Raw genomic sequence first — 24,387 nt, 5'->3', positions numbered from 1 at the left:
TTAAACTGGCACGTTTCCCAATTAAAATACTGCACTCACTCCATTTCTGCACAGCTTTCTGTCCCCCTCCAATGCAGAAGTAGCCTCAATATGAGGTTCCAAAGCCACAAAAAAGGACTTGAACAATGTCGTTCGTCATTCACTTTATTCAAACACTTAAACAAACGCATCTCTCTCCCAACAGGGCTCTCTGTACATTTCATTCTTCACAGTAAAGAAAAACGCCATCATTCCCCAAATCCATGAACAAGGGGAAATTTTTAGGACATCTTTAGTTTGTAGCAGAGACAACAGCCCAGCCAATCAACAATGCTACCCACAAGATGCCAGTTTCCTACCCCTACCCTTTTCTCTCTTCTTTTTTTAAAGATAAGATTTAAAATCTGCTCATTTTAAGAGAAGTATAGTAATCCACACAATTTATAACTAAAAATAATGAGGTTCTTGAAAAAGAACAACTTTCTCTATCTAGGTTCTAAGATGACTAGACCAGCTTGTGGGTGAAATGAGAGATTATGAGGGACTGTGAAACAGGCAGATTTGCCTTCCTCCCTTGAAATCTCTTCAAGGTTCAGACAATTCAGTAGTATTGAAAAGGCCTCAGCTCCGACATATCTGAGGCGAAAAGCTTGGATGACGATGACCAACAAACCAAGGCAGTATTATGCACCTGGCTTTCAATAAACTGAATCTAAGACTGGGTGGCCCATTGATGAATGGGAGCATGAAACGAGAGGCAAGTTTCGACACACACATAGACTCCTCGACCCGAAGTTACTTTGGAGAGAAGCCATGAGAGGCTGCATCAGTCCTGAAACTTCAGCTAAGGACGGCCCTTCTTTCTCCCCAGTGTAAAACAGCAAATGCACCTATAAGGTGGAGTTGTCAATAAGAGCTCCCTTCTGACTTTGAAGCAAGGAGCAGGGGAACAATCAGAAGGCCTTCCAGATACACCCGGGAAACAGAAGGCAAACCAACATCAATTTAAACAGGCCTCACAAAAGAGAAAAATCTGTTGGAGGTCTTAAAAAAAACACAACATTCATGGATGGGCACAGAAGGGAAACGGCGATGGCCTTGGGACTCCGGGGGAAAGTCCAGCAAGATGCTTTGAGATCTCGGCTCAGAGAGTGAGTTCAGCCTCCGTCCACCACCAATGACTCCGCATCAGACGTATCCCAAAAGGAGTCGCCACGAGAGCCCATCTTCTTCCAAAGAGCTCTTAACTGAGACGCGTGTCCAACACACATCCTCCTCTGACCTGTCAAACTGCAGCTGCAGCTTCTTGTCTGACCCTCACTCCCCTTGGCTCTCTGCTCTCCGGCGGTGGGTCTCAGGTCGTTACCGCCAGGCACGATTCAGGAGTTTCACCTGTGCCAGTCTCTTAGTGATCATAGTGGCAAAGACCAGACCAAAGAGGACGCTGCTGATTAGCACGTAGTCATAGTCGTCCTTCAGGACATCAAACTGTTTGGACGGGTAGACTCGAGTTTGGTAAATGTCCAAACCGTAGGCCACAACCTGGAAGGCAGAGGGAATGAGAAATCCGTAAGAAAGGCACCAGTGATCCGCCACAACCACAAACTCCGGTCACAAAGGAAACAGACTCCTCAGCTGTTTTCCCAAGGGTGAAAGGAAGAACAGGTGTCGCACAGGGTGGCTGTGGACAAGGTGGCACAGGCTGGGCTGGGGCTCTACTCACCAAACAAGTGGACTCCAGGCCCGAGGGAGCTGTATAGATACCTCGCATTCGAGAAACTGTCTGGTTATAGTTGATGAACCGCTCTGCGTGGATCTGTACGTCTGGAGAATACGGGATCAGGTTCTCCTCTCTGCAAAACACCAACCAGGACCGGCATTCAAAACTGCTGTAAGGGGATCTCCTGGCTGCCCTGAGCCCTGGGAGGTTTCCAGGCCACGTATCATCTTCCAAGGTCTATGTGCATATCATATCTTCTTCCAAGGTCTATGTGCATCAGGGAATGTTAGGAAGGGCTGCAACAAAGAAAGCTGTATGGAGAGTAAGACAGATCTGGATTCCTACCTTGTTCTGAATCTAAAAAAAATGAAACCACAGACGACCAGTATTTCACATTAGAGGAAGAAAGGGCCATTTTAAAACCAAAACATCGAGCCACTAGGCCAGTTCCTGCTCTTCACTCCAGAGTGCCTCAGTCCACCAGCTTTAACCTCCGCCCGCTCCAAACCGTCCTCCCTTCGCTGCATGCAAAGACACATCTACTGCCTCCTCACCCTGCCCACAGCTCCTCACACCCCTCAGGGAAGAGAGTTCGGGATGGAGGCAAGAAAATACGCAGAGATGATGGCTGGAAACACAAAAATGAAAACTAGGACTTCCCTGGTGGCGCAGTGGTTAAGAACCCGCCTGCCAATGCAGGGGACACGGGTTCGAGCCCTGGTCCAGGAAGATCCCACATGCCGCGGAGCAACTAAGCCCGTGCGCCACAACTGCTGAGCCTGCGCTCTAGAGCCCACGCGCCTAGAGCCTGTGCTCCGCAACAAGAGAAGCCCACGCACCGTAATGAAGAGTAACCCCCGCTCACCGCAACTAGAGAAAGCTCACGCGCAGCAACAAAGACCCAATGCAGCCAAAAAAAAGAAAAAGAAAGAAAGAAAGAAAAGAAAACTAACACCGACAGCAGTTGGCTTCCCATGTGACCCAGGCCCCAGCACCTCCCTCACCTCATTTCCCAGTGTCCCCACCATTGGCTGCTCCAGCCACAGTGGCCTCCAGCCCTCCCCGTAACTTACCAGACATGATCTCAGGGCACTTGTGACAGCTGTTCCCTCTGCCTAGAACATTCTCCTTCGACATCCACAAGGCCAGCTTCTCACCTCCTTCAAGTCTTTTCTCAAAAGTCACCTTTTCTGAGGGGCTTTCCCAGGCCACCCTCTCAAGTTGCACCCCTCCACACCCTTCCTAGACCCCACCCCTTCTTAGTTTTTTTCTCCTTGCCATTTACAAGCACCCTAATACAGAATTATTTCACTTGTTTATCTTATTTATTATCCACCTCGTCGCCCCCACCGGAATGCAAGCTCCACGAGGGCAGATGTGTTCACTGCCACATCCCCAGCGGAGCAAGACAGTGCACAGCAGACCAAGGACCAAACGTAATCAAGATGCTAAGTTCCTTAAGGTCACAGCCTTCAGCACTACCCACAAGGGTCTCACCTGCTCTGTTCTGTTGGGATCTCGGGCCGGCGGGGATCCAGCAAGGCCTTAGGAAGGGAAAGAATTGCTCCGGAAGGCAGCCCAACTACATACACAGAAACAAGTCAACAGAAGTGAGTGTTCACACTGACCTGATCCCCAGTTAGGGCTACTTACAAAAATGTCCTTATCACAGAAACTGAAATAGAGTTTAAAACCAAAAAAATGGGTCACTGAGGCTCCCTTAAATGGCCAAAAACAATAATCCAATACACCTGGGTCTGAATGAAGGTTCCCACTTTTGAAGATACTAGTTTCTTCACATACCATCCTGAGACGTCAGAAAATAAAGAGCTAGACTCAAGAACTGGGTAATGATGACAGAGAAGAGCACGGAAGCCCACTTGGATCTCTTCATCCTCCTCCTTTCCTCCAGCAATACCTGCGCCAGCTAAGCAGGTCTCCTCACCGTCAGCCAAACAGGAGCCTATGGTTGTGGCTGCAGCAGTGACGCTGGTGGGGGATGGGGGTGGGGGGAGGGCAGCGGGAGGACCGGGCAACATGAGATCCCAGCGGTTTCAGGAATGGTGGGAATTAAACTCGGGAAATTACCAAGCAGTCTGTCTTCCTCATATTTGAGGGTAAAATAGTAATACCAAGTGCCTGTCAAATCTGACAGTCCCAAATGTCTTTGGTAAAATCAACTAGACAGAGAGACCTGTCTAGTTGAGTCCTGAACTTGAACTACCTGAAGATGAGACCCTACACCTTGCCAGTTTCTGCAGCCCATCTGCACAGGCTACCTGTTGGGTATGGTATCAGGGCTCAACTTTCCAAACGAGGTGAAAACAGAACAGAGACATGGAAGTGGTTCGTCAGAAACAAGGACGAGGAGGGATGTGTCAGCTCTTTTATGGACGGCAAAGCCAGACTAGGGAACTTTTTCCCTAGCCCTCCTCACTGATCCCGGCCCCGTCCTTCCGTGCGGCTGCCTGAAGGGACCCGGTCACTCACTGAGCAGGTGTCGGCTGGTGATGCCCCGCTCGGTGATGGTGGCCTCCATGGCGCTGATGGCGGAGGGGAAGATGTAGGACTGCTGGAGGACCTGGGGCAGCTGCGGGCGGTCCAGGGAGCTGAAGGCCGTGGCATTGTACTGCTCGGTGCCCTCATAGAGCTCCAGCGCGGTGAACTCGTTGCGCCGGGCCTTGGTGTTCCAGTACTGGTACTGTGGAGAGAAGAGGAGGGGGCTGCTTGGGGCTCAGCTGCTGGTTCAGCTGGAAAGGGGAATGTACATGCAAAGGCACGTCCAGGAAGGAAAGAAACAACCAGCACCCTAGCTTCCTTCCAGCTACCAAGTTTACTAACCTTTCAGGGTAGCTGTACCTAGACTATCCAAGTTCACCACAAGACAAAGGAATTCTCAAGATTCTTAGAAGCCAGAAGAATAATAGTTAACATCTGAGCGCTTACTACATGCCAGGCATTGTTCTAAACTCAAACAGAGGTGACTTGTTACCCCTATTTCATATATATTACAACACAGAAAGCTTAAGTAACTAGTTCAAGGTTGTACAGTCAGGAAATGGAAGAACAGGCAGTCTGATTCCTGAGCCCAACCCCCTACCCAACACCCACTGCTGCCAGCCAGGAGTTCTGAATTCTATGAAAACACAAAGTAGCAACTGGTTTCTGGAACAATAGGCAAGGAAAGGATTTAGGCTGCAGGGAGACCAGCCACATACTCTTACGCTACGTCAGGCCCCTGGGGGTGCCCTGAGTTCACGCGCCACGCCTTACCACCACCCAGTTCTCCGAGTGCACGATGTGGACGGGGCCCTTGGCCTTCCTCTGCACGGAGGAGTGGATGATGCGCCCGGTGACGCCGTCCACAAGGAAGGTGCCGATGAAGGTGCGCTCGTGGTGAACATCTGTGCTCTCTGTCACCACGGCCAGCAGGTTGGGGTTCAGGCTCTGGGGAGACGAAGAGGAAAGCTCCTTCAGAACCACAGCGGCGTATCATGAGCGGCGGGGAGGCAGGCCCAGAGCTCTCCGGCTGACAGAGGAAGAGGGTTTTGTGGTGGGAAGAGCCTTCTGTTTAGAGGGCCTCATCGCTGCACTTGTTCAGTGTCTGAGGCTGGGGGCCATGCCAGGGACTTTGCCTCCATCATTTCATTGAATCCCGTAAACAACCCTGCAAATAGCTGTCACTATCCACGTTTCACAGATGAAATGTCTTGAAGTAGTTAAGGAACTTGCTCGAGTCACAGGCAAGCAAACGGTAACTCAAGATACAACCCGGGCCGACCCACTCGGCGATGGAAGGACATGTGTCCAGCAACACGATGACTCTCCACCAGTGCCCTCCTACCACCACACCAAAGGATGGGTCTCAGTTCTCATCTGACTTGAGCAACTAGTACCAGGTGACACAGGTGATCACTCCCTTCTTGAGACATCTTCTCTACCTGGCATCCAGGACACCTGTGCCCTGGTTTTTCCTTCTGCCTGTCTCGGCCACTCGTCCTCAGCCCCCTCTATGGGTCCCTCCTCCACTCCCCAGTCTCTGGACGCTTCTGTCTACACTCGCTCTCATGGTGATCTCACCCAATCTCGTGGCTTTCACACCATCTACAGGTGCTGGCATCGCCTGAGTTTACATATCCAAGCCAGACCTCTCCCTGAACTCCAGACTTGATTAACGGACCACCATATCAGTATCACTTCTTAGGTGTCTCATCTCAAACTTGACATGCCCCAAACTGAACTCCTGTTCTACCCCTGATAAAACCTGCTCCCCACAAGGCCTCCCGAGTGTCAGTGTCTTATACCTGGGACCTCTGAGTCGTCCTTGACTCCTTTCTCTCTAACACAGACACCAACACCCCATCCATCAGCATATCCTATTGGTTCTACCTCCAAAAGTATCCAGAATCTGATCCCATCTCACCTCCTCCAACCAACCCAGTTGAAGCCACCATCACCTCACCTGGATTATCACAGTAGCCTGTCTGCCTGCTCCCCTCCTCGGCCCTCTATAGTCTAGTCTCAGCAAAGCAGGCAAAAAATCTCCACAACAAATATGAATCCAAAAAGCCCTACTCCTGGGAATTCCCTGGCGGTCCAGTGGTTAAGACTCCGCGCTTTCACTGCCGAGGGCGCAGGTTCAATCCCTGGTCAGGGAACTAAGATCCCGCAAGCTGCGTGGTGTGGCCAAATTAAAAAAAAAAAAAAAAAGGGAAGTTCAAGAAGCCTAAGTAAGTTACCCAAGATGAACAGCAAGTCTGAACCTGGACCGTCCAACTGGAGGCTTGCGCTCTGCCTCACGCTTAGTGAAGCAGCTGCCCTGTTGAGTTCCTTGGTCGTGTTGCCCTGTTCTATTACGCCTCCTCCTCCAACTCAGTCTCTCCTCTGCCAGAGGCTGTAATTCATGTTCGTCACCACAGTGATTACATTCCCTCATAGGATAGCTCTGCAACCGACTAGTCACCTCTCCGTCTCCCTGCCCTCACCACTAACTAGAGTGCTGGATCACAGAGATGGAGTTTCTGATGGATCGACTAAGGTTTAACCCCAGAAGGGTCTATCTGCACTACCACTAAAAATAACAGCTAACATCTACTGGGTAGTGGCCATACATGCCTGGCACTATGCAAAGCACGAGTGCCTCATGTGATCATCACAACGATCCCAGGAGAAGGGCATATCACGCCCATTTCACAGACAGTAAATTAAGGCTCAAAGGGATTAAATGACTCACTCAAGTACCCACAGCCACCAAATCCCAGAGCCAGAATTACACCCCGTGCTTCTGTGCGCTACGCCAGACGGCTGGCCGTACCTTGTAGAGCACGCTTCGGTCCCCCATCACTCGGCCCTGCGAGTGAACGTGCTCACTGCTGCGCTTCCCCTTCACCTGGACGATGCGCTGCACCTCCGGGGGAATGGTTAGCTCCCAGCTCAGCTCAGTGGTGAGATCCTGGGGTGGGGCAAAAGAGCCAGCGCTGGTCATCAGGAAGGTACCCTTAGACCCGCGACAGCTGTGGCTAGACACGTCCTGCAGTTCAGCTGGGGCCTCTGTGCGGGAGGGAACAGGGATCAGGGCTCCCAGAGAAGCAGCAATACGGATCTAGTTTGGGAAGAAGTCTGGAACTCTCAGTTCAAGTAAGAAAACTAGTAAAGCCCAGTGTGCTTCGGCTGCAAAGAGCAGCCTCCTGGGCAGTGGAGGCACCAGGTGCTTGTCTGGGCTGCCCGAGGGGACCTGGGAGACGGTCCTCTCCAGTGGACATTCATGTCTGACCTCATGCTGTCCCCAGTCTAGGCTCCAGACAGCCCTGCGAGGTGCCTTTGGAAAGCCCCAGGGCCCAGTGGCCAGCCAAGTCATCATATCTGTCTGCACCAAGCTGCAGAACCAGGAGCATGTGACTGAGGCCCAACATGGAGCCAAGTTCAAGCTCCCTGGCTGCCAGAAGATCCACATCTCCAAGAAGCGTGGCTTTACTAAGTGTAATAGAGATGAATTTGAAGACTTGGTGGCTGAAAAGCAGCTCCTCCCGGATGACTGTGCGGTCAAATGCACCCCTAATCTGTGGCGCCCTGTACACATGGCGGGCCCTGCACTCGCGGGAGCCTTGCAGCTGCCCCTCCTCACTCACGTCACCAATAAACCCTACTTCTTGTCAAAAAACGGAAAGATACTAAAGCCAGTGAGAAAGGAGAGGAATATTTAATAGTATCCCATTGTTTATCTGAGTAAGAATAATGCCAAGAAAATTTACCACTTATTACTAAAATCTAAGTTCCCTGTACACTGAGCCAGCAGTGAATTACTAAGCTGGCGGGGACCTCAAAATATTACAGGAAACGTTCTTCACAGTCAAAAGAAACCAATAAAACTGTGTGGTTAAATGCATTATTATACTTCCACACTGTGGAATTACACAGAGCCCTGGGGGTTGAGGGGGGGAGTAGTGACTGGAAAGGGGCACAAGGGCTTCCCAGGGTGCTGGTGCTAAACTGCTTCCTGATGTGACTGCCGTGTACACAAGTGTGTTCCTTTTGTGAAGGGCCACTGAGTAGTAACCTCGGGATTTTGTGCTTTTCTCAGTATTATATTTTAATAAGATATGGGTTTAACAAAATAATGAGGTAGAAGACACATAAAGTGAAAACAGCAGATTTCCTATTAGTTAAATATAGGTCAATTCCATTTCAGGTAAGAAAGAATATAAAGCGCACGTCTGTGTGGTCTGGAAGCTGTTTATCCAGCACTACAGACACAGAGGCAAGAGACAGGACAGGGGAAGGCACGCAGACCACTGAAAGGCATTCCATCCAGGGAGGCAGCTGGCAATGGGCCTGAAAGGGCCCGTTCACATCTTGCTCCTGTATCTCTGTATCGGCTTAATCTTATACTATGAGAATGTATTCATGTGTAAAATTTTTTTGAAATTTAAATGTTTTTGAAATAATACAAATTTTTATTGGGAACATATAAGGCTCCATTACCAAGAACACCTGTAAAAACATTAGAATTCACTAAAACCTTCCCAGAGAGCAAGGTCACCGGTGAGTCCACTGGAGGTCAGAGACTGGAAGACCACCCCTCACATGGCTGACTTCCCATGTGAGCTCCGCCTCCTTTGCCGTCCCCCCACCATCTTTACAATGACACCCACACTCCAGGTCATGTCCTTCTATCCACAAAGAACGGTCTCTTTCAAGGTCCCCTTTTCATCAACTCAGAAGGATGGTATTTTTTCACCCACAGGGTAAAGAGCACGTGTTCTGGACAGACTATGCTATTTACGCTAAAGATTAGCTGTTACAGAATGTCAGGAAAGGACACTGCATTTTTTAAACAGCAGCAGGTAAAACTTGGATGGCATTTACTGTGTAGCAGGCACTGCTTTATGTGACTTACATGTATTAACTCTTCAACTCCTCACAACAACCCTCTGATATAGTACTATTACCATTTTGTTTTACAGACGAGAAAATAGGATCAGAGAGAAGTCATCTGCCCAAGGACACAAAGTGAGTAAGTGATAATAAAACTAGGTTTCCCGCACAAGCAGCCAGGTCCAAGCTCTTAACCTCTATGCTGTGGTGTCCCTCCAAAGGCCTTACAGACAGGATGGGAGGGCCCTCTGGGGAGTACGCCACAAATTACCCCTCTACACAGCCCTGCTATCGGAGCCAAGGCCAGCCCTTGTGAAGCTCAGAGCTGGACTTCAGAGCCAGTGTGAATCACTGTTTGCAAGCACTGGACTCAAGTGTGTCAGGATCGGAGTAAGTCGATCCCATTTCTAGAAATAGAATTCAAAGTGCACATTCAATCAAGAGTGGATCAATAGGGACTTCCCTGGTGGCACAGTGGTTAAGAATCCGCCTGCCAATGCAGGGGACAGGGGTTCAAGCCCTGGTCCGGGAAGATCCCACATGCTGTGGAGCAACTAAGCCCGTGCGCCACAACTACTGAGCCTGCGCTCTAGAGCCCACGTGCCACAACTACTGAGCCCACGTGCCACAACTACTGAAGCCCACGCCACCTAGAGCCTGTGCTCCACAACAAGAGAAGCCACCGCAGTGAGAAGTCCGCGCACCACAACAAAGAGTAGCCGCCGCTCGCCTCAACTTGGGAAAGCCCGCACACAGCAATGAAGACCCAACACAGCCAAAAATTAAAAAAAAGAAAAATGAAAGAAAAAAAAAAGAGTGGATCAATAACACCATCTTCATATAGAAAGTACTATTGTTCAATCACCATTCCTACCTCCCGCCTTTCTAGGAATGGAGAAAACGCCCCTTCTCTCTGCTATAGAAGAGGAATGAGGAATGAAAGCTCCACAGGGGCAGAGACTGTTGTGCACTGCTCCTTCCACGGCAGCTAGAACCGCGCCTGCCATGGAATAGATGAAAATGACAGCCTCTGACATCAGGATTATGCTCTCTAAGTTTACGACACAATGAATAGCATAATTCACTCCTTAGCCAAATAACGAGGAAACACCTACACCCCTCCCACAAAGGGGTGTGCCAGGATGCCCCCTCCTACCTTTCGAAGTCGATAGCCACACAGCCGTCCCTGTTCCGCGTCCACCAAATAGAAGAAGATGGAAGCGGCGAGCTCATGGAGCTGTCGCAGGACATTCCGAGTGGCCGGGAAAGCTGTGATCTTGAAAACCCCAGAAAAGAGTTAAGGGAAAAGGAATCTGTAAGCACAGTTTCTCCAGACTCATTACTGTTTCCTGTCAAAGAGGGCCTTAAGAAAAAAAACAGCAAATCTTTAAAGAATTAAAGTCTATTAAACTCAATCAGGGCTTAAATTGAGTTAAGAGTCCGAGCTTTCACAAGTGCAGAAAGAGCAATTGAGTCGCTTAGAGACACCCTTCAAGCCCAAATGAGTGCTGACGGCAGACGGCTCCCATCTGGGGCCCTCGAGCCGCTGTCTGAGCACCCCGCTCCCACACTGATTGGCTGGGCAGTTCTGCAGCCAGTCTGCAGACGGCATACCTTGTACTCATCATCTATCAACAGCAGCACCTTGGCATAGTCTTGATCCATGATGGGGAGAAGCAAAGATTGCAAGATGGGGCGCTTCAGCACTGGGGGGGCCACCTGACTCCACTTCCCAAAAATGGGATTGAAGACATAGAGCGAACTCATTCCCGTCTCCTGAAATGGGCAAGCAAATGGTCAGCCTCCAGCAACGTGAAAAGAATGCAAATCCTAGGGGTAAACCTGGAACGCTGGGACTTGAGCTCAGCTATGGCAGATTCCCTAGTCTTTGCCCTCCTTGTGGAAAATAAAGTCTTGGCTAAAGGTGAAAGTGTCTGAAGGCTGATGTGTCAAAAGGGTAAAAGTTTAACTGCCTCTGGGACTTCCCTGGTGGCGCAGTGGTTAAGAATCAGCCTGCCAATGCAGGGGACACGAGTTCGAGCCCTGGTCTGGGAAGATCCCCCATGCCACGGAGCAACAAAGCCCGTGTGCCACACTACTGAGCCTGTGCTCTAGAGCCCGTGTGTCGTAACTACTGAAGCCTGTGTGCCTAGAGCCCGTGCCCTGTGACAAGAAAAGCCACTGCAGTGAGAAGCCCGCGCACCGCAACGAAGAGTAGCCCCCGCTCGCCGCAACTGGAGAAAGCCCGTGTGCAGCAACGAAGATCCAATACAGCCAAAAAAATTAATTAAAAAAAAAAAAAGTTTAACTGCCTCTAGCCCCAAAGCTAAGCAAGAACGGGTCACACTGAGGAATAAACAAAAACGTCGAGGACCAACTCAGCAGCCCCACGGCAGCCATTCCAGAGACTATCTACCAAGTCCCTTCTCTTTTTTTTTTAATTTTTATTGGAGTATAGTTGCTTTACAATATCGTGTTAGTTTCTACTGTACGGCAAAGTGAATCGGCTATACGTATACATACATCCCCTTTTCTGGATTTCCTTCCCATTTAGGTCACCACAGAGCACTGAGCAGAGTTCCCTGTGCTGTACAGTAGGTTCTCATTAGTTATCTATTTTATACATAGTATCAATAGTGTATATATGTCAGTCCCAATCTCCCAATTCATCCCACCCTTCCCCCAAGTCCCCTTTCTGATGATGGCAGAATGAATCTACAAAAAGCCATCTGCTCCCGGGAGTCAGAGACATAAACAGTTTTGTGTCCTGCCCTACAACACCTGGAGAAGAGCAAACAGCCATTCAGGTACCGACAGCCGCCCGTGCCTGGGAAGAAGCGGAGCTGGCTTACTAGGGACCTGGTGATGTCACACCTACCCTACAGTCACTTCCACATGGGCACCGGATGGTCCTCCACTCAGGCAAAAAACTGGAAGAAACAGAGCTCTAAGCCCTGACTCCCTGCCTTTAACTCTCAGAGAATTCCAAAGGCCTAGGAGGAACTTAAGTTACAAAACACCAAAAACCACACCCACGTTGGCTCAGATGAGAGGTAGCGGCCTCACCTTGTCCTTCACCAGGAGGGTGCACTGGGGTGGGTGGGGGAAATGGGCAGTAGTCCTCTGGACCATCAGTTTAAAGGAGGAGTCTGGCTTGACGCTGGGGAGATACTGTTTCCACAGGATGGTGCCAGAGCTGCTCTCAATGCCAAAAAGCTGCAAAATAAATACCTGGCTCACTACCGGAAAGGCAAACCCCAAAACTAGTTCTATCCTTGAAAACTAGAACCGGTGCGATCCCCTTCCAAAGGCTTTTTGTTCCCCACTCCCAAAACCTCAGGAGGCTTGGCTTAAGCCCCTCTCACCTTGCCTGAGGCCGTCACCATCACCATCATTTTCTGCAGGTTGAATTCATCCCTGGCCAGGGTGTCAATGTTGATCTCATTCTTAATCTGACTCCGGGGCTTCCGAGCATTGTAAAACATTTTCCAGAGGTGGGAGGTCCATGCCTGCAGCAGGATGAGCTGGGACGAGAGGCGTTTCAGGAACATGCCCAATAAGCCGTCTGGTGTCAAGGAAAAGGTAACGCAGCTGAGGCTCACTCCCCATCAGACTAGGTGTTTCCAGCGAGGGGGCACCTCCTCTTCCTAAGGAGGGCTCTCTCCCTCTCTTGTGGAGCACTCGAGTCATCCAAACCCCAGGCCACAAGCCCAAGGGGCAGTCCTGTGGCTGACGCCAACAGTCTCACACTTAGACACAGCCATGCAGGAACTCCAAAAACCTACTCACCTGGCTCTCAGCACTTCCCCTGCCTGAAATCTTGGAATAGGAGCCTAAGAGGGCAGGGATCAGCCATGCAGGATGCAGCCATGCTGTGAATGACTCCACCACAACCCCACATCTAGAACGGCCAGAGGGAGGCTTCCGGGCGCCAGGACAAAGCCGGAAGAGGGCGGGGTGCGGGGGTACCAGGGTGCAGGTGTGTGTTGTGTCACGGACAGGCACTTCCATTTCTCGCTGCTTTAGGCCTACGCTGTCAACGGTTTATTCTGCACCCATCTAACCTATTTTCAACCTATTCCCAGGGCTCTCTTTCACTCCACCCCTTCCTCCATCCATGAGGCTACCACCCTCAAGCCTCCTCCAGAGAGTAGACTGGTCCCCAGAGCAAGGTAGCATGGTAAAAAGCATGGCCCCTGGAGTCTGGCAGACCTGGATTAAAATCCCAGCTCCACTTCTTACCACCTGGATGACCTGGAGAAATGAACTTAACCTTTTAGCCTCTGGCTCCTCATCTGTAAAATGGCAAGTAATCCACAGGGCTGTTGCCAAGATTAGACCACATGATGTACACACAGGATTTCCCAAGGGGTGGGGTACAGGGTAAGTGCTCACTGAAAAGGAGCGGTGTCTTTGCTTATCCGCTTTTCCATTAACCTCAGCTCAAGGAAGGGAAGTGAGAGGCAAACAGGACGAGTCACAGGCATAGCAGTCCACACACACACGGTATATACCTCATTCATGCAAGTCAGGGAAAATAAATAATTAACCAAAAGCTAGCCGTGTGGGCAGGCAATGAGCAAAAAGGCAGCAGGAAGCAGGTTTTACCTTGAATGGCTGGATCCAGGCAGCGGAAATAAATAGTAAAGTCAAATTAATCCTCGGTTTAAGAAAATCTGCAGTGCCTAGCAGGGTGCCTGGCCCAGAGCAGGCCCTCAGTAAACACCACCTGGCTGGCTAGACGAACGGATGGAGGGAGGAGGGGACAGGACTCAATCAGAGGAGAGTGAACCGAGTTCATCCTGGGTGCTGGGACCATGGCTGGTCTCAGAGGGCACTGGCCTATTACCACAGTAACTGACCAGCCCGGTCATGCTCTCTGGAGAGGTGTGACTGTTGCTTTGGGGACAATGGGTATATAGTGCCTGACATGGTGCCTGGCAGGTCTTAGGTACCCAAACAAGGGTAGCTATTACTACACTAGGTTAAGATTCTTTCTCATCAGGATCTTTCCCTAGAGGGAGTCACAGGTCACTCCTTTCAGATAGAAGAATGGTTACATAAACCATAGGGCCACAAACACACCAGAAACTGGTCACAGAGCTAGTTCAGAACAGACTGGCAAAACAGGTGCATCCAGGAAGCCAGGGACACGCGAGACAGCCTCTCCTGTGGTGCAACTACCAAGCCCAGTCCCAGAGCACCCGCACCGGCAGCCCTGCTTCCCAGCCCCCTCAGTTCATACCTGCCTTCTTGCCAAATTCCCCTTCCAGCTCGGCCTGCGCCCCCGTCAGGGGGAGGTCCACCATCTGCAGGCACACCACCTCTGCCAGGGACTCCTCGCGGCTCCACAACACCACCCGCCCTGCTGCAGAAACCAAGGTTACAAAAGTCAGGCCCACCTCCCTCGTCCCCCGAAGGGACTCTTCTCGGTGACTCAGGGACCACCACACCTCTTGTGCCAAAAAGAGAAATGGCAGGGCAAGGGGCCGGAATCAGGAGGTCAAGTGAGGGAAGTTCTGTCTCCCAAGAATGCTAAGGAATTTTTCAAAGGCAGGTGACATATGGCTCTGGAAAAAAATATTCAGGATACACTCCACTTGAATCTTTCTCAGAAGCCTGTCCACAGCCCCAAATAAAGAATCTGAATGGAACTCATGGGCAGGCCTAAAAAAAAATGGGTTGATGAGGTCCACTCACCCAGCTGCTGCAGGAAAAGTAGCAGGTGATCCTCTGTCTGTACCAAGGCCCGGTAGCCCACGGAGTCATCCTTCTTCAGGAAGACCTGGATGTACATCTATAAACCAAACAGTCAAGTCCACTGTAGTCAGCAAGAATCCAGATGCCTCTCAGACCACCAGACCCCAAGATTCAAAGCATGAGGAGTTGTCCGAAGTCTAGGTCACGGCATTGCTGGATGTCCAAACAATACAGCTTTTACCTGGACTCCAATTAGATATCACGTATTCTTAGAGGCTGACACAGCAACCGTGCTAGGTGCTAGCTCAGGCCCCCTCCATGAAGGAACCTGAGCGCTTCTCGGCCACCACATCATCCATCTTGCACCGATAACACCCCACAAAGCGAGCAGGAGGCCCGGATTAGACCTTCCGTTTTAGAGGCGAAGAAGCCACAGCCCAGAGAGGCTGAGGAACACCACTGAACGTGCGCAGCGGCAATGTCGGGCAGCGACTCTGGATAGGGTCCTGAATCTCACGAGGCCGTTTCCTCGCTTATAAAATGAGGGCAGTAATAACCACATGGCTGTTGAGAGGGTTAAATCAAGCAGCGTGTAAGTAAAAAAGCGTAGCGCGGAGCCTGGCGCACCGACGACTTGGCTTAAATGGTACCTGCTTTTACTGTTATTCACAGTCAGTGGCTCAGGTAGAACTAGAGCCCACGTCCAGAGAGTCCTACTCTGGGACCCATGGCTGTGAAGTGACCCCAACGAAAGAAAGACCCAGGCTGAGAAGCCCACAAGCCCCGACTCACCCGCTCTGGCCGAGTGCCGTTCTGTTCCAGGCTAAAGGTGATTGTGGTGTCGAGCAGCCGCCGACCTGTCTCCATTAAGTAGAGGTTAATGGTGTAGGTCTGGTTGAAGCAAGCCAGCGAGTCCTAGGGTACAGACAGCAAGGGTCAACTATGGGGATCCCCCAAAAGGAAGTCCAAGAATCTGGGCGGGGGGAGCAAATACCCTGGAGAAGGACCCAGGCCAGAAGAGGGAACATACGCAAAGGGACATAAAATAGAAAAGCTAAGTCCTAGGGCAGAAATAAGGTGTCTGAGTAAATTTTAAAAATTGTAACCGCTATACATACTTGCTCCAGAAGGAAGCCAGTACAGTGTAGCAGAGACTTCCCAAAGAGTTAGTAAGACTGTAGGCAGGGAAATCACAACCCCCTTGGGAAACACTTAGGAGATGGAAACCACAGCAGAAACTGGAGACTCTGGCCAGGGTCCCACACTCTGCTTCAGTGCAACTGCTGAGACTACCGCTCAACTCCACCAGCCAGACCCCACAAGACATGGAGAGACGGAGGCCCAGAGGAGAAAGGAGTTAAGAACAGATTCTAGGGATTCTACTCTCTAATCTCCCAACTAAAAAAGATCAAGAGAAACATGGTTTAATTTGCTGAACTTAGCAAAGCCCATTGGAGGCTGAGAACTCAGGAGACCTGCTCACAGCCCTGGCTGCTCCCCCAGCTTCATTGGGGGCCTCCTGTGTCTCTGGTCTGGCACGCTGCCCAACGCCACACCCTACCTGTGGACCAGACTTCTCCGAAAAGCTCCCCGTTGACCCATCTTCAGGACTGCTAGGCTTCTGCTAGGGAAAAGAGAAGGAAAAAAGGAGAAAATTCAGCCAAAGGGTCACTTCCTGGTCACCAAAATGAAGCTTTCACTTCTATGTCTTCTCAGCCCTTGGAAGAAGGCAAATCCCATTTCCCATTTCTGCTCACAAAGCCTACACAACCCTGAACAGTCCCAGATGAACATGAGGTCGTCCCATTCCTGGGGACAAAGAAGGTGTAGAGAAAGCCCTACAGATGAGATGAGATATTATTGCTCAACAGCCTCCTGCCCCCGGGTTCAAACTGACTAGGTGAATATGCCCAGACTTTTGGTTCTCAGGGCTCCTAGCAAAGATAAGGAAGGAAAACCCCACGTGCTGTTATTCCCAATACTCACCGCCTCATTCCGACAGGTCATGACTGCAGCCACCGTCTTCTCCCCGGTGGTGGCAAAGCTCACTAGGGCAGTCTGGGGATAAAGCAAGGTGTCAACTCCTAAACAGGGCCTGTCCTAGCCAGCAGCCTTCTCTAAGTCACCTCCACAGGAAGGACCCTTGGCCTTGGAGTTGAAAATGCTCCGAACTTTGGAGCATAATGGCCTGGGCATTTGAGAGCAGGGGGAGGCCCCATTGCAGCCACAGCTGAACACAGCCCTCTCGCCAACCTCCAACACAGGCACAGGTGAATCCTGCATCCCACGCTGCTCTTAGTATCTATAGGGAAGCTCTGGTTAACGTGCCCACTCTCCTGTGGACTTAGGAAGGTGCCAGTTCTACTCTAATCATCTTCTGTAATTCTCAGAAAAAAAAAGAAAAAATTCCACTTCTGCTCTAAGGCTAACCCCTCTCAAACCACTCATGGAAAGATGTCTTCTTGCTTGAGCAAATATCTCCAGATTCAAAGGCAGGGATTTCTAGCATCCACATCTCAGCTAGATCCCCCTGAATCCTAGCGAACCACACTGCCTCCCGTTACCTGCGGGAAGTTTTTGAGCAGACTCAGGACGCCGTGGTGGTAGTGCAGAAGTGCATAGTGGCTTGGAGACAGCTGCAGGAAGAACTGGGCCCGAGTAGGATCCACTGGGTTGGGCTGTGTAGGCAGGACCCGGGGTTGGAATTCACTTGCAAATTCTAGGTCAAGAGACTGGGAGACAAGAAGAAAAAGGATAAGGGCCAGAGCAGACAAGTCACTGATCGTCCCAGGCTGGTAGCCTCTGCCCCACTTTGCCAGCGAGGGTAACGGGGCCACGGCATGTGGCTCCAGAAGCTCCCATTCAGGCTATCCAAAGAGGAAAGTGGCCCATTTCCTCTCATACCAGTTCAGCCAGAGGCCTGACCTCCCAAGGGCTGCCAAGCCTCAGGAAGGAAGCAGTGACACTGGGAGAAAGGCTTTCCAAGCAGCAAAAGCAACGCCTCGCACCAGAGGACGCATCCTCTCACCTGCAGCGGGATCTGCCTCAACTCCCACTCCGTCTCCAGGGCCAAGGTCTGGAGGGACCGTGAGCTCGGGTCAGGGCATACCAAGACAGCCTCATCCACCACACCGCAGGCTCTGGTGAGACTCTGCAGCCAGGGAGTCGACACCCTGACCTGCAGGAAAGACATCAGGAGGCTCACGGGGATTTTCACATTTCCCTCTCAGCTCATAAGCTACGTCAGCACTGGATCCCACTGGGGGGCCTAAGCTCAGAGGGTCTTCCTGGTGGGTTCCGAAGGAGTTCTCCCCATCCCGACCAGCCTCCCACGAGCTCCGAAGCTGGACACAATCAGGATTGGCTTTCTGGTCATTTGAAAAATACACCAGATCCTTTTTAATACTTGACATTTCAGATAAGCATTTCTCTGCTATAGTTGTCATACATGGCTTCCTATTATTACCCTACAGTATTATCTTATAAGATACTTGCAGGCAATGAATAGACATATACAATTTTTTTAGCCACCCCAGGATAGCACCATATGCAAATGAGAGGGCTTTAAATAAATGCTTGATGAGCAGAATGCAGCCTCCAAGTGCCCAGAATCAGGGACCATGAATGGCTTTTGCATCCGCCCAGCCGAGTTCCCTGGTCCCCAGGGCAAAGAAGGACTCTATTCCCCTCCACAATTCACGAGGCTCCTCGAGCCAGACCAGACCTGCTGAACAATCTCTCCATCTTCCACGTTAAACTTGACAATGTTCACATGGCTGAAGGGAACAACTCCGAGGGCCCACACTACCCCAGAGCCGTAGGAATACACCATCTGGTAATGGATGCTGTCACTGGGAGAGGGAAGGAAAAGCAGGGAGAAACAGCTTTAGCCACAGGACAGGGGTATCCTCAGGGGTCTTCCGAAACCAGGCCACCAGGATGTCACAAACAGTCCCAAATAGGTTTTGTTTGGCTCACAGCTTTTATTTTTTAATTTGAATTCATTGTCAACATTTAGACCTGAGATTTAACATGTAAGAACAAGATTTCTAGTTTTTTCTTAAAAGGTGAGACATAGTAACACTAGGCCTACTTACATTCCTACAGGGCACCAATCGGCTGAGTAAGGCTGCCCCCTCGAGGTAGGCCAGGCACACTGCAGCTCCCCATAATCCCCACAGGGCCTGCTTTGCTCATGATTGCTATACACCTGGCCCCATAGTACATTTTTTTTTTTTTGGCTGCATTGGGTCTCCGTTGCTGCGCTAGGTTTTCTCTAGCTGCGGTGAGCGGGGGTTACGCTTCGTTGCGGTGCACAGGCTTCTCATTGCGGTGGCTTCTCTTGTTGCGGAGCACGGGCTCTAGGCGCGTGGGCTTCAGTAGTTGTGGCTCATGGGCTCTAGAGCACAGGCTCAGCAGTTGTGGCGCATGGGCTTAGCTGCTCCACGGCATGTGGGATCTTCCCGGAGCAGGGCACGAACCCGTGTCCCCCGCATTGGCAGGCACATTCTTAACCAATGTGCCACCAGGGAAGTCCCCCCATAGGAATTTGAGTTTTGGGTCCCTGCCAAAGTGAGTGAGCGAAGGAGCCACTCCCCTTGCTTGACTGGCTCTCGTGCCCAGATGGAGAGTTTTCTCCTCACTGCAAAGGAAACTCCAGAGGCAGCCACAGCCTTGGAATTCAGGCCTAGAGCTAGTGAGCCCGACACGCTACACAGGATGCCAACTTAAGGTAAGCCTGAGTCAAAGCAAACGCTTCAAGCCCCAAGGAGAAAGGTGGGCTTGTAGAGAGCAGGAGGTAGCCGTCACCTGGGGGGAAGGCAGCTTTACCTTTCCGGGAGATGTTCCACCCACTTTAGGTGCCCACTGGATAGGTGATGGAGGGCGAGAGTGGTCTTCTTCAGGACGGCAATGTACCTCACAGACTCCTGCAGGCCTACCAGCCCAAGCGCCTGGAAACTGAGCACAGGGACCGGGTGAGCGCTGCCCAGAGCCTCCTGGGCCTCAGGCTGGACAATCCGGAACACAACCACCATAGCTCGGTAGGTAATGAAACAGGTTTTGGGGTCAAATGCATCTGGATCCTAATCTTGGCTCTGCTTTCCACTAGCTGACTTGCGAGACTGTACTTTCAGCCACTTGGCTGTACTGTTTCCCTGAAACCCTGGGGGCCTGGGGAGCCTGGGGGCTCCCCAAGTACTTACCAAATGAATTACTACCAGAAGATGTATAAGCTAATGCAAGTAAACTCTATAATTTAAACAACTTTAGCAAAGACGTAACAGTAGCTCCAACTGTTCTTCAACATAAAATTAAAACACTAGATGTGTTATATCACATCCTTATATCTACAACATTGCAAAGCTCTTGTGTCATGGTAAGATTAGGAAAAGCAGTCAACACGAGAATGAACACTGCACCCAGCACAGAGCTGTGCATCTGACAGGTGCTCAATAAATGCTGGCTGAGTAAGCACATGTGTCCCATAACCTCAAGAACATCAAAAACTGGGTGTTTGATGCTCTCTGGCTCTTCAGTGGTTTCTTCCCCTGGGAAAAAAGCCAGAAGGCCCAGAGTTGCCATCTATGCAGATCTGTGTTCCAGCAAAGCCTTTAACCAAACCAAGATGAAATTCAGCTTCTTCCCCTCTACCTGCCACTGTCTAAGGTAATCTCCCAGTTCAGGCCCCCGATGTTAGTCTCCCAGGAGCGCATGATCCGGCCTCCGTTGGACACAGTGATTGCATCTGGAAGAGAAAAAACCACGTGAGATCATCTCCCAAATTGATGCTCTGTCTGTAGCCTCCTAGGGTCTGTGAGCAGTGGCCTCACCTCTAATGTATAAGTGCAAATAGAAACTATGCCTGTCCTTTCCTGTTGGGAACACCCCTACTCCATTTGCTACCAGACCCTGAACAAAGGAAGGAACCAAGCAAAGACGAGAGGGAGCCGACGCCATCATAGGGACAGAGCAGGATTCTACCTACCCTGTCCACAGAGCAGCATGGCATCCACTGCCCCTTCCGCTGTGCCCTTGTCAACATGGCGCCACACTGAGAGACAGGAGAGTCGACATTACTATGAACCACAGCAAGGCATCCAAGAAGCGAGGCAAGAGAGGACCGAAGACGCCTTCGTTTGCACAGAAGTGCCCAATTTTACTTCAAGGGAGGGAAGGATTACAGCTAACAGGCAATGACCCACTCCCACTCACTGGTTAATGAGGGGAGCGACTATTGTCCCAATCTGAGGTCTCCGCACTTCCCCTCCCCACCAGCACCCCATCAAACATATAAACGGACAATGACAAAATTCACAAAATCCATACGACTCACAAGAAAAGTAGTGACTGTAAATTACGTTTCCATGATTTTAATTTCAACAAACATCCATAAAAGCAATATAAGTAATGGGGGAGGGAGGGGCCCATCCAAAACTTTAGTGCGAAACAGAATAATGTGTTTTTTGCAGCAGTATCTTATTTAAGAACAGTCAGGACTTGGGCTGAGGAAATAAACTCAAAGGCCAGTTATAGGAATACATTAAATATTCAAAACTGACAAGACCAAAAAAACAAAAAGAACAAAATAAAATGATCAGGATCCAATAAGAGATGCAACCTTTGGCCAACCTGTCCCCAAGTGGGGAATCAGCCACGTGGCCTTCACAAGCCACAGGGCATCCTGGATCCACTACAGGCAGCCATGCCATCCCCAGCTAGCCCTCTACACAGTTCACTCACAGATCTCCCCAGTTCGAGAATTCAATGCTGCAATCACATTCTTCTCTGTGGCCACAACCAACTTCTTGGATCCAGGGGAAAATTCCAAGGAGGCAAACTTGAGTTTCCCGACATACTGCTGTCTCCTAAAGGAAAGAGTACAGGAAGGGGCCCAAACCATCACTGCACAGAACGCTCTGGAAAAAGACAACTGCACAAATACATGAGGGTATCACCATCATAACTATCTCAGGTTGCATGAGAAATGTTTGTTAACGAAGAGATCTGACCAAAACCAAGATTTCCAGGCAATGGGAAGAAGAAGAGAGAATGCACCCTAATCGATGAGAAATACAACAGTCTTCCTTCTAAATACAAGCACTTGTTTATCTCAAGATAAGGAACACCCAAAAGAGCACCTGGCCTAAATCCCCCTCGAACAAAACTACAGTCCTCTCTGTACCCATTAATAGTGAGACTAGACACTCACATTACACATGAGAGAAGAGCATACAATCCAACTTTTCCTTCTATTTTCATTGACCTTTGGAGAAAAATTATGCAAATATTCTTATAAAACTTGATAGATCAGGGTCAGGCCCTTTGTTCTCTGCAGCCTGCTCTAGCCCACGCTATGTTCAGGATCCATCTGACTCATTACTCATACTTTCCTTGGAATATACCCCATCACTTTCAACACTCTTATCTAAGCATAAAGTGAAAGTATTTAGCTTCCTGAGGCATACTACCAAGTACAGAGGAGGTGTGTTGCATATTGCTGTTCATGAATTACAACCTCTAGCAAATTAAACACCTGACATTTACACTGAATTTCCCTTGTTATGTTGTTTGGTCTAATTTTTTTTAAAAAAGAAGAAACTACACTAGTATAGAGAAACAGGTTTACATGACAATTGACAGTTTCTATCTGTATTTCCACATACTTTAATCTCACTGTCGTCACTAAACACTTTAGGAAGTACATAGGACAAATATTATCACTCTCATTTTACAGGTGAGTAAACCAAAGTCCGTTGAGGTCAACAAATTACTATCAGAACTAGAATGCAAAATTAAGAACTCCTTAGTCTAAATCCCATGCTTTTTAAAAAAATGCTGTTATCTTTTATCTGGACTATAAAAGTAATGCCTGCTTCTTGTAGAAAACATAAAGGTATAAAAAAGAAAACAAAAAATGCCTAAAATACCACCATCCATGAACTTTTTTTCTTCAACCATAAACTTTTCAACATTTTGGTGTACTTCCTTCTGTTTACTTTTCAATTTATAAATTGCATATACCTAGGATTCTGCTAAATTGGAATCACATGCTGTACATATGTAATATATACAGTTAACCCTTGTATAACACAGGTTTGAACTGCGCAAGTCCACTTATACACTGGTTGTTTGCTACAGTAAATACTACAGAACTACACGGTCTGCAGTTGGTTGAATCTGCAGATGTGGAACTGCAGATACAGAGGGCTTACCATAGGTTATGCGCAATTTTTGACCACAGGGAAGGTCAGCACCCTCAGCCCCTGCGTTGTTCAAGAGTCAGCTGTACATATTATATTGTGAGCATCTGCCCACATCATTAAAAATGTGACTCATGTTGCATTTGTCACACTGTCTTATATCACATAACTTATATATCTGCCCCCCTAGACGGAGCTCCTTTCCATCTCTGTGTCCACAGCACCTAGAATGATTGTTGACCCACAACAGGCACTCAACAAACATGCGAATTAATCTGTCTGATACAGAAAAGACTTCAGCGAGGAGCTGGGCTCGGAAGGATAAAGTGTTCCCTCAATAGTAATTATTGGTAACAAACTGATTGTACTCAGTGAGCCAGGCACTGTGTTGAGTAATTTAAAAGAATTGTCTTATTCATCCTTACAACTACTGAAAGAGGTAATGGACTACTAGTAAACCCATTTTACAGATAAAGAAAACAAGGCACAGAGTGGTTAAGTCATTTTCCCAAGACCGCACAATGCTTAAGTGGCAAACTGACATTCAAGCAAAAGTGAGTCAACTCCATGGCCTTAAGGAAGGGGTGGGTGAGTGAATGAATGAATGACTGAATAAGCGACTGAATGTGTGAATGAGTGATTGAATGAGAGACTGAATGAAGAGTAAGTGAATGAATGAAAGTGAGTGAATGAAAGAAGAGTGAATGCGTGAGCCAGTGAGTGAGGGCACCTCAAGGCTGATGTGAGTCTTGGGTGGTCCTGTTCTGAGCCCATGCAAGGGTTGGGCTAGAGGGGTGGGGAAAGACGGCGTTCACTGAGGGCTGTCGACGTCTGACACCCAGTAGATAAGAAACCTGATAGTCACAGAAATGGGGCCTGATGAAGGAGGAGAAGAGTGACCTCTGACCAGAACCTCAGGCATGCCCGGATTGGCAGAGCCCGCTTCACGGGCTTGCGACCTGTACAGCCGCACTGGGAGTGGCTCAGAAGGGCCTCCAACTCTCGGTTTAATGCTCTGCCGTCGCCACCTTAAAACTCTTAACTTTTGAACAAGGGGTCTCACATTTCATTTTCCCCTGGGCCCCGCACGTTATGCAGCCGGCCGTGCTGCATGGTAACCACCCCCCATCCTTTTAGACAGAAGACAAGTACTGGGAAAATATTTCCCGAATAGGTTCCCCACGTACGCACCAATCAAACTTGCCCACTTGGTCTTCGTAAACCGCGGCCGCAGGGATGAGCAGGGCAGCCCAGATCCAAATTCCGGAAGGCACCGCCGCCGCCGCCGCCGCCATGATGGGAGCCCGGGCTCGGCCCGCCGCCGGCCCGGCATGCACCGGGCCTCAGGCTCCGCCTCCGCAGAACCATAGAGTTGGGAACCGCACGCGGAGCTCTCGGTGGGGCACCCAGGAC

General features: G+C 49.8%; 1 protein-coding gene and 1 pseudogene across 4 annotated transcripts; one reads left to right on the top strand and one right to left on the bottom strand.

Annotated features, from left to right (window-relative positions):
- Positions 1-24,306, bottom strand: EMC1 (ER membrane protein complex subunit 1). Of its 4 annotated transcripts, none has more exons than XM_029229087.1 (23): positions 24,166-24,282; positions 21,515-21,639; positions 20,760-20,825; positions 20,426-20,519; positions 19,604-19,732; positions 18,498-18,624; positions 17,802-17,951; positions 17,338-17,505; positions 16,760-16,831; positions 16,335-16,397; positions 15,566-15,688; positions 14,774-14,870; positions 14,319-14,441; positions 12,439-12,638; positions 12,140-12,289; positions 10,688-10,849; positions 10,230-10,349; positions 7,014-7,151; positions 4,973-5,146; positions 4,190-4,400; positions 3,197-3,281; positions 1,744-1,832; positions 1-1,521 (listed from the first exon to the last, which is right to left on the bottom strand). In XM_029229087.1, the coding sequence occupies exons 1-23, from the start codon at positions 24,267-24,269 to the stop codon at positions 1,463-1,465; spliced, it is 2,829 nt and encodes a 942-aa protein (XP_029084920.1). In that variant the 5' UTR covers positions 24,270-24,282; the 3' UTR covers positions 1-1,462. The 4 variants fall into 4 exon arrangements, with proteins under 4 accessions (XP_029084920.1, XP_029084917.1, XP_029084919.1 ...); XM_029229084.1 differs by having other exon boundaries at positions 2-1,521; positions 1,703-1,832; positions 24,166-24,306; XM_029229086.1 differs by having other exon boundaries at positions 2-1,521; positions 1,703-1,832; positions 14,319-14,438.
- On the top strand, positions 7,329-7,446 carry LOC114900125 (annotated as a pseudogene).
- Positions 24,307-24,387: the final 81 nt, after the last annotated feature.

The sequence above is a fragment of the Monodon monoceros genome, unplaced genomic scaffold, assembly GCF_005190385.1.
Source record: "Monodon monoceros isolate NGI ecotype Baffin Bay Population unplaced genomic scaffold, NGI_Narwhal_1 Super_Scaffold_18, whole genome shotgun sequence".
In the NCBI taxonomy this organism is placed as follows: domain Eukaryota; kingdom Metazoa; phylum Chordata; class Mammalia; order Artiodactyla; family Monodontidae; genus Monodon; species Monodon monoceros.
This window is presented reverse-complemented; position numbering and strand designations above follow the sequence as displayed.

Coding starts and splice junctions, on each gene's coding strand:
- EMC1 (XM_029229084.1), bottom strand. CDS start 24,269: ATGGCGGCGGCGGCGGCGGCGGTGCCTTCCGGAATTTGGATCTGGGCT. Junction 20,826..21,514: donor TTCTCGAACTGGGGAGATCT/GTGAGTGAACTG, acceptor CCTGTCTCTCAG/TGTGGCGCCATGTTGACAAG. Junction 7,152..10,229: donor GTGGCTATCGACTTCGAAAG/GTAGGAGGGGGC, acceptor GCCCCACCCCAG/GATCTCACCACTGAGCTGAG.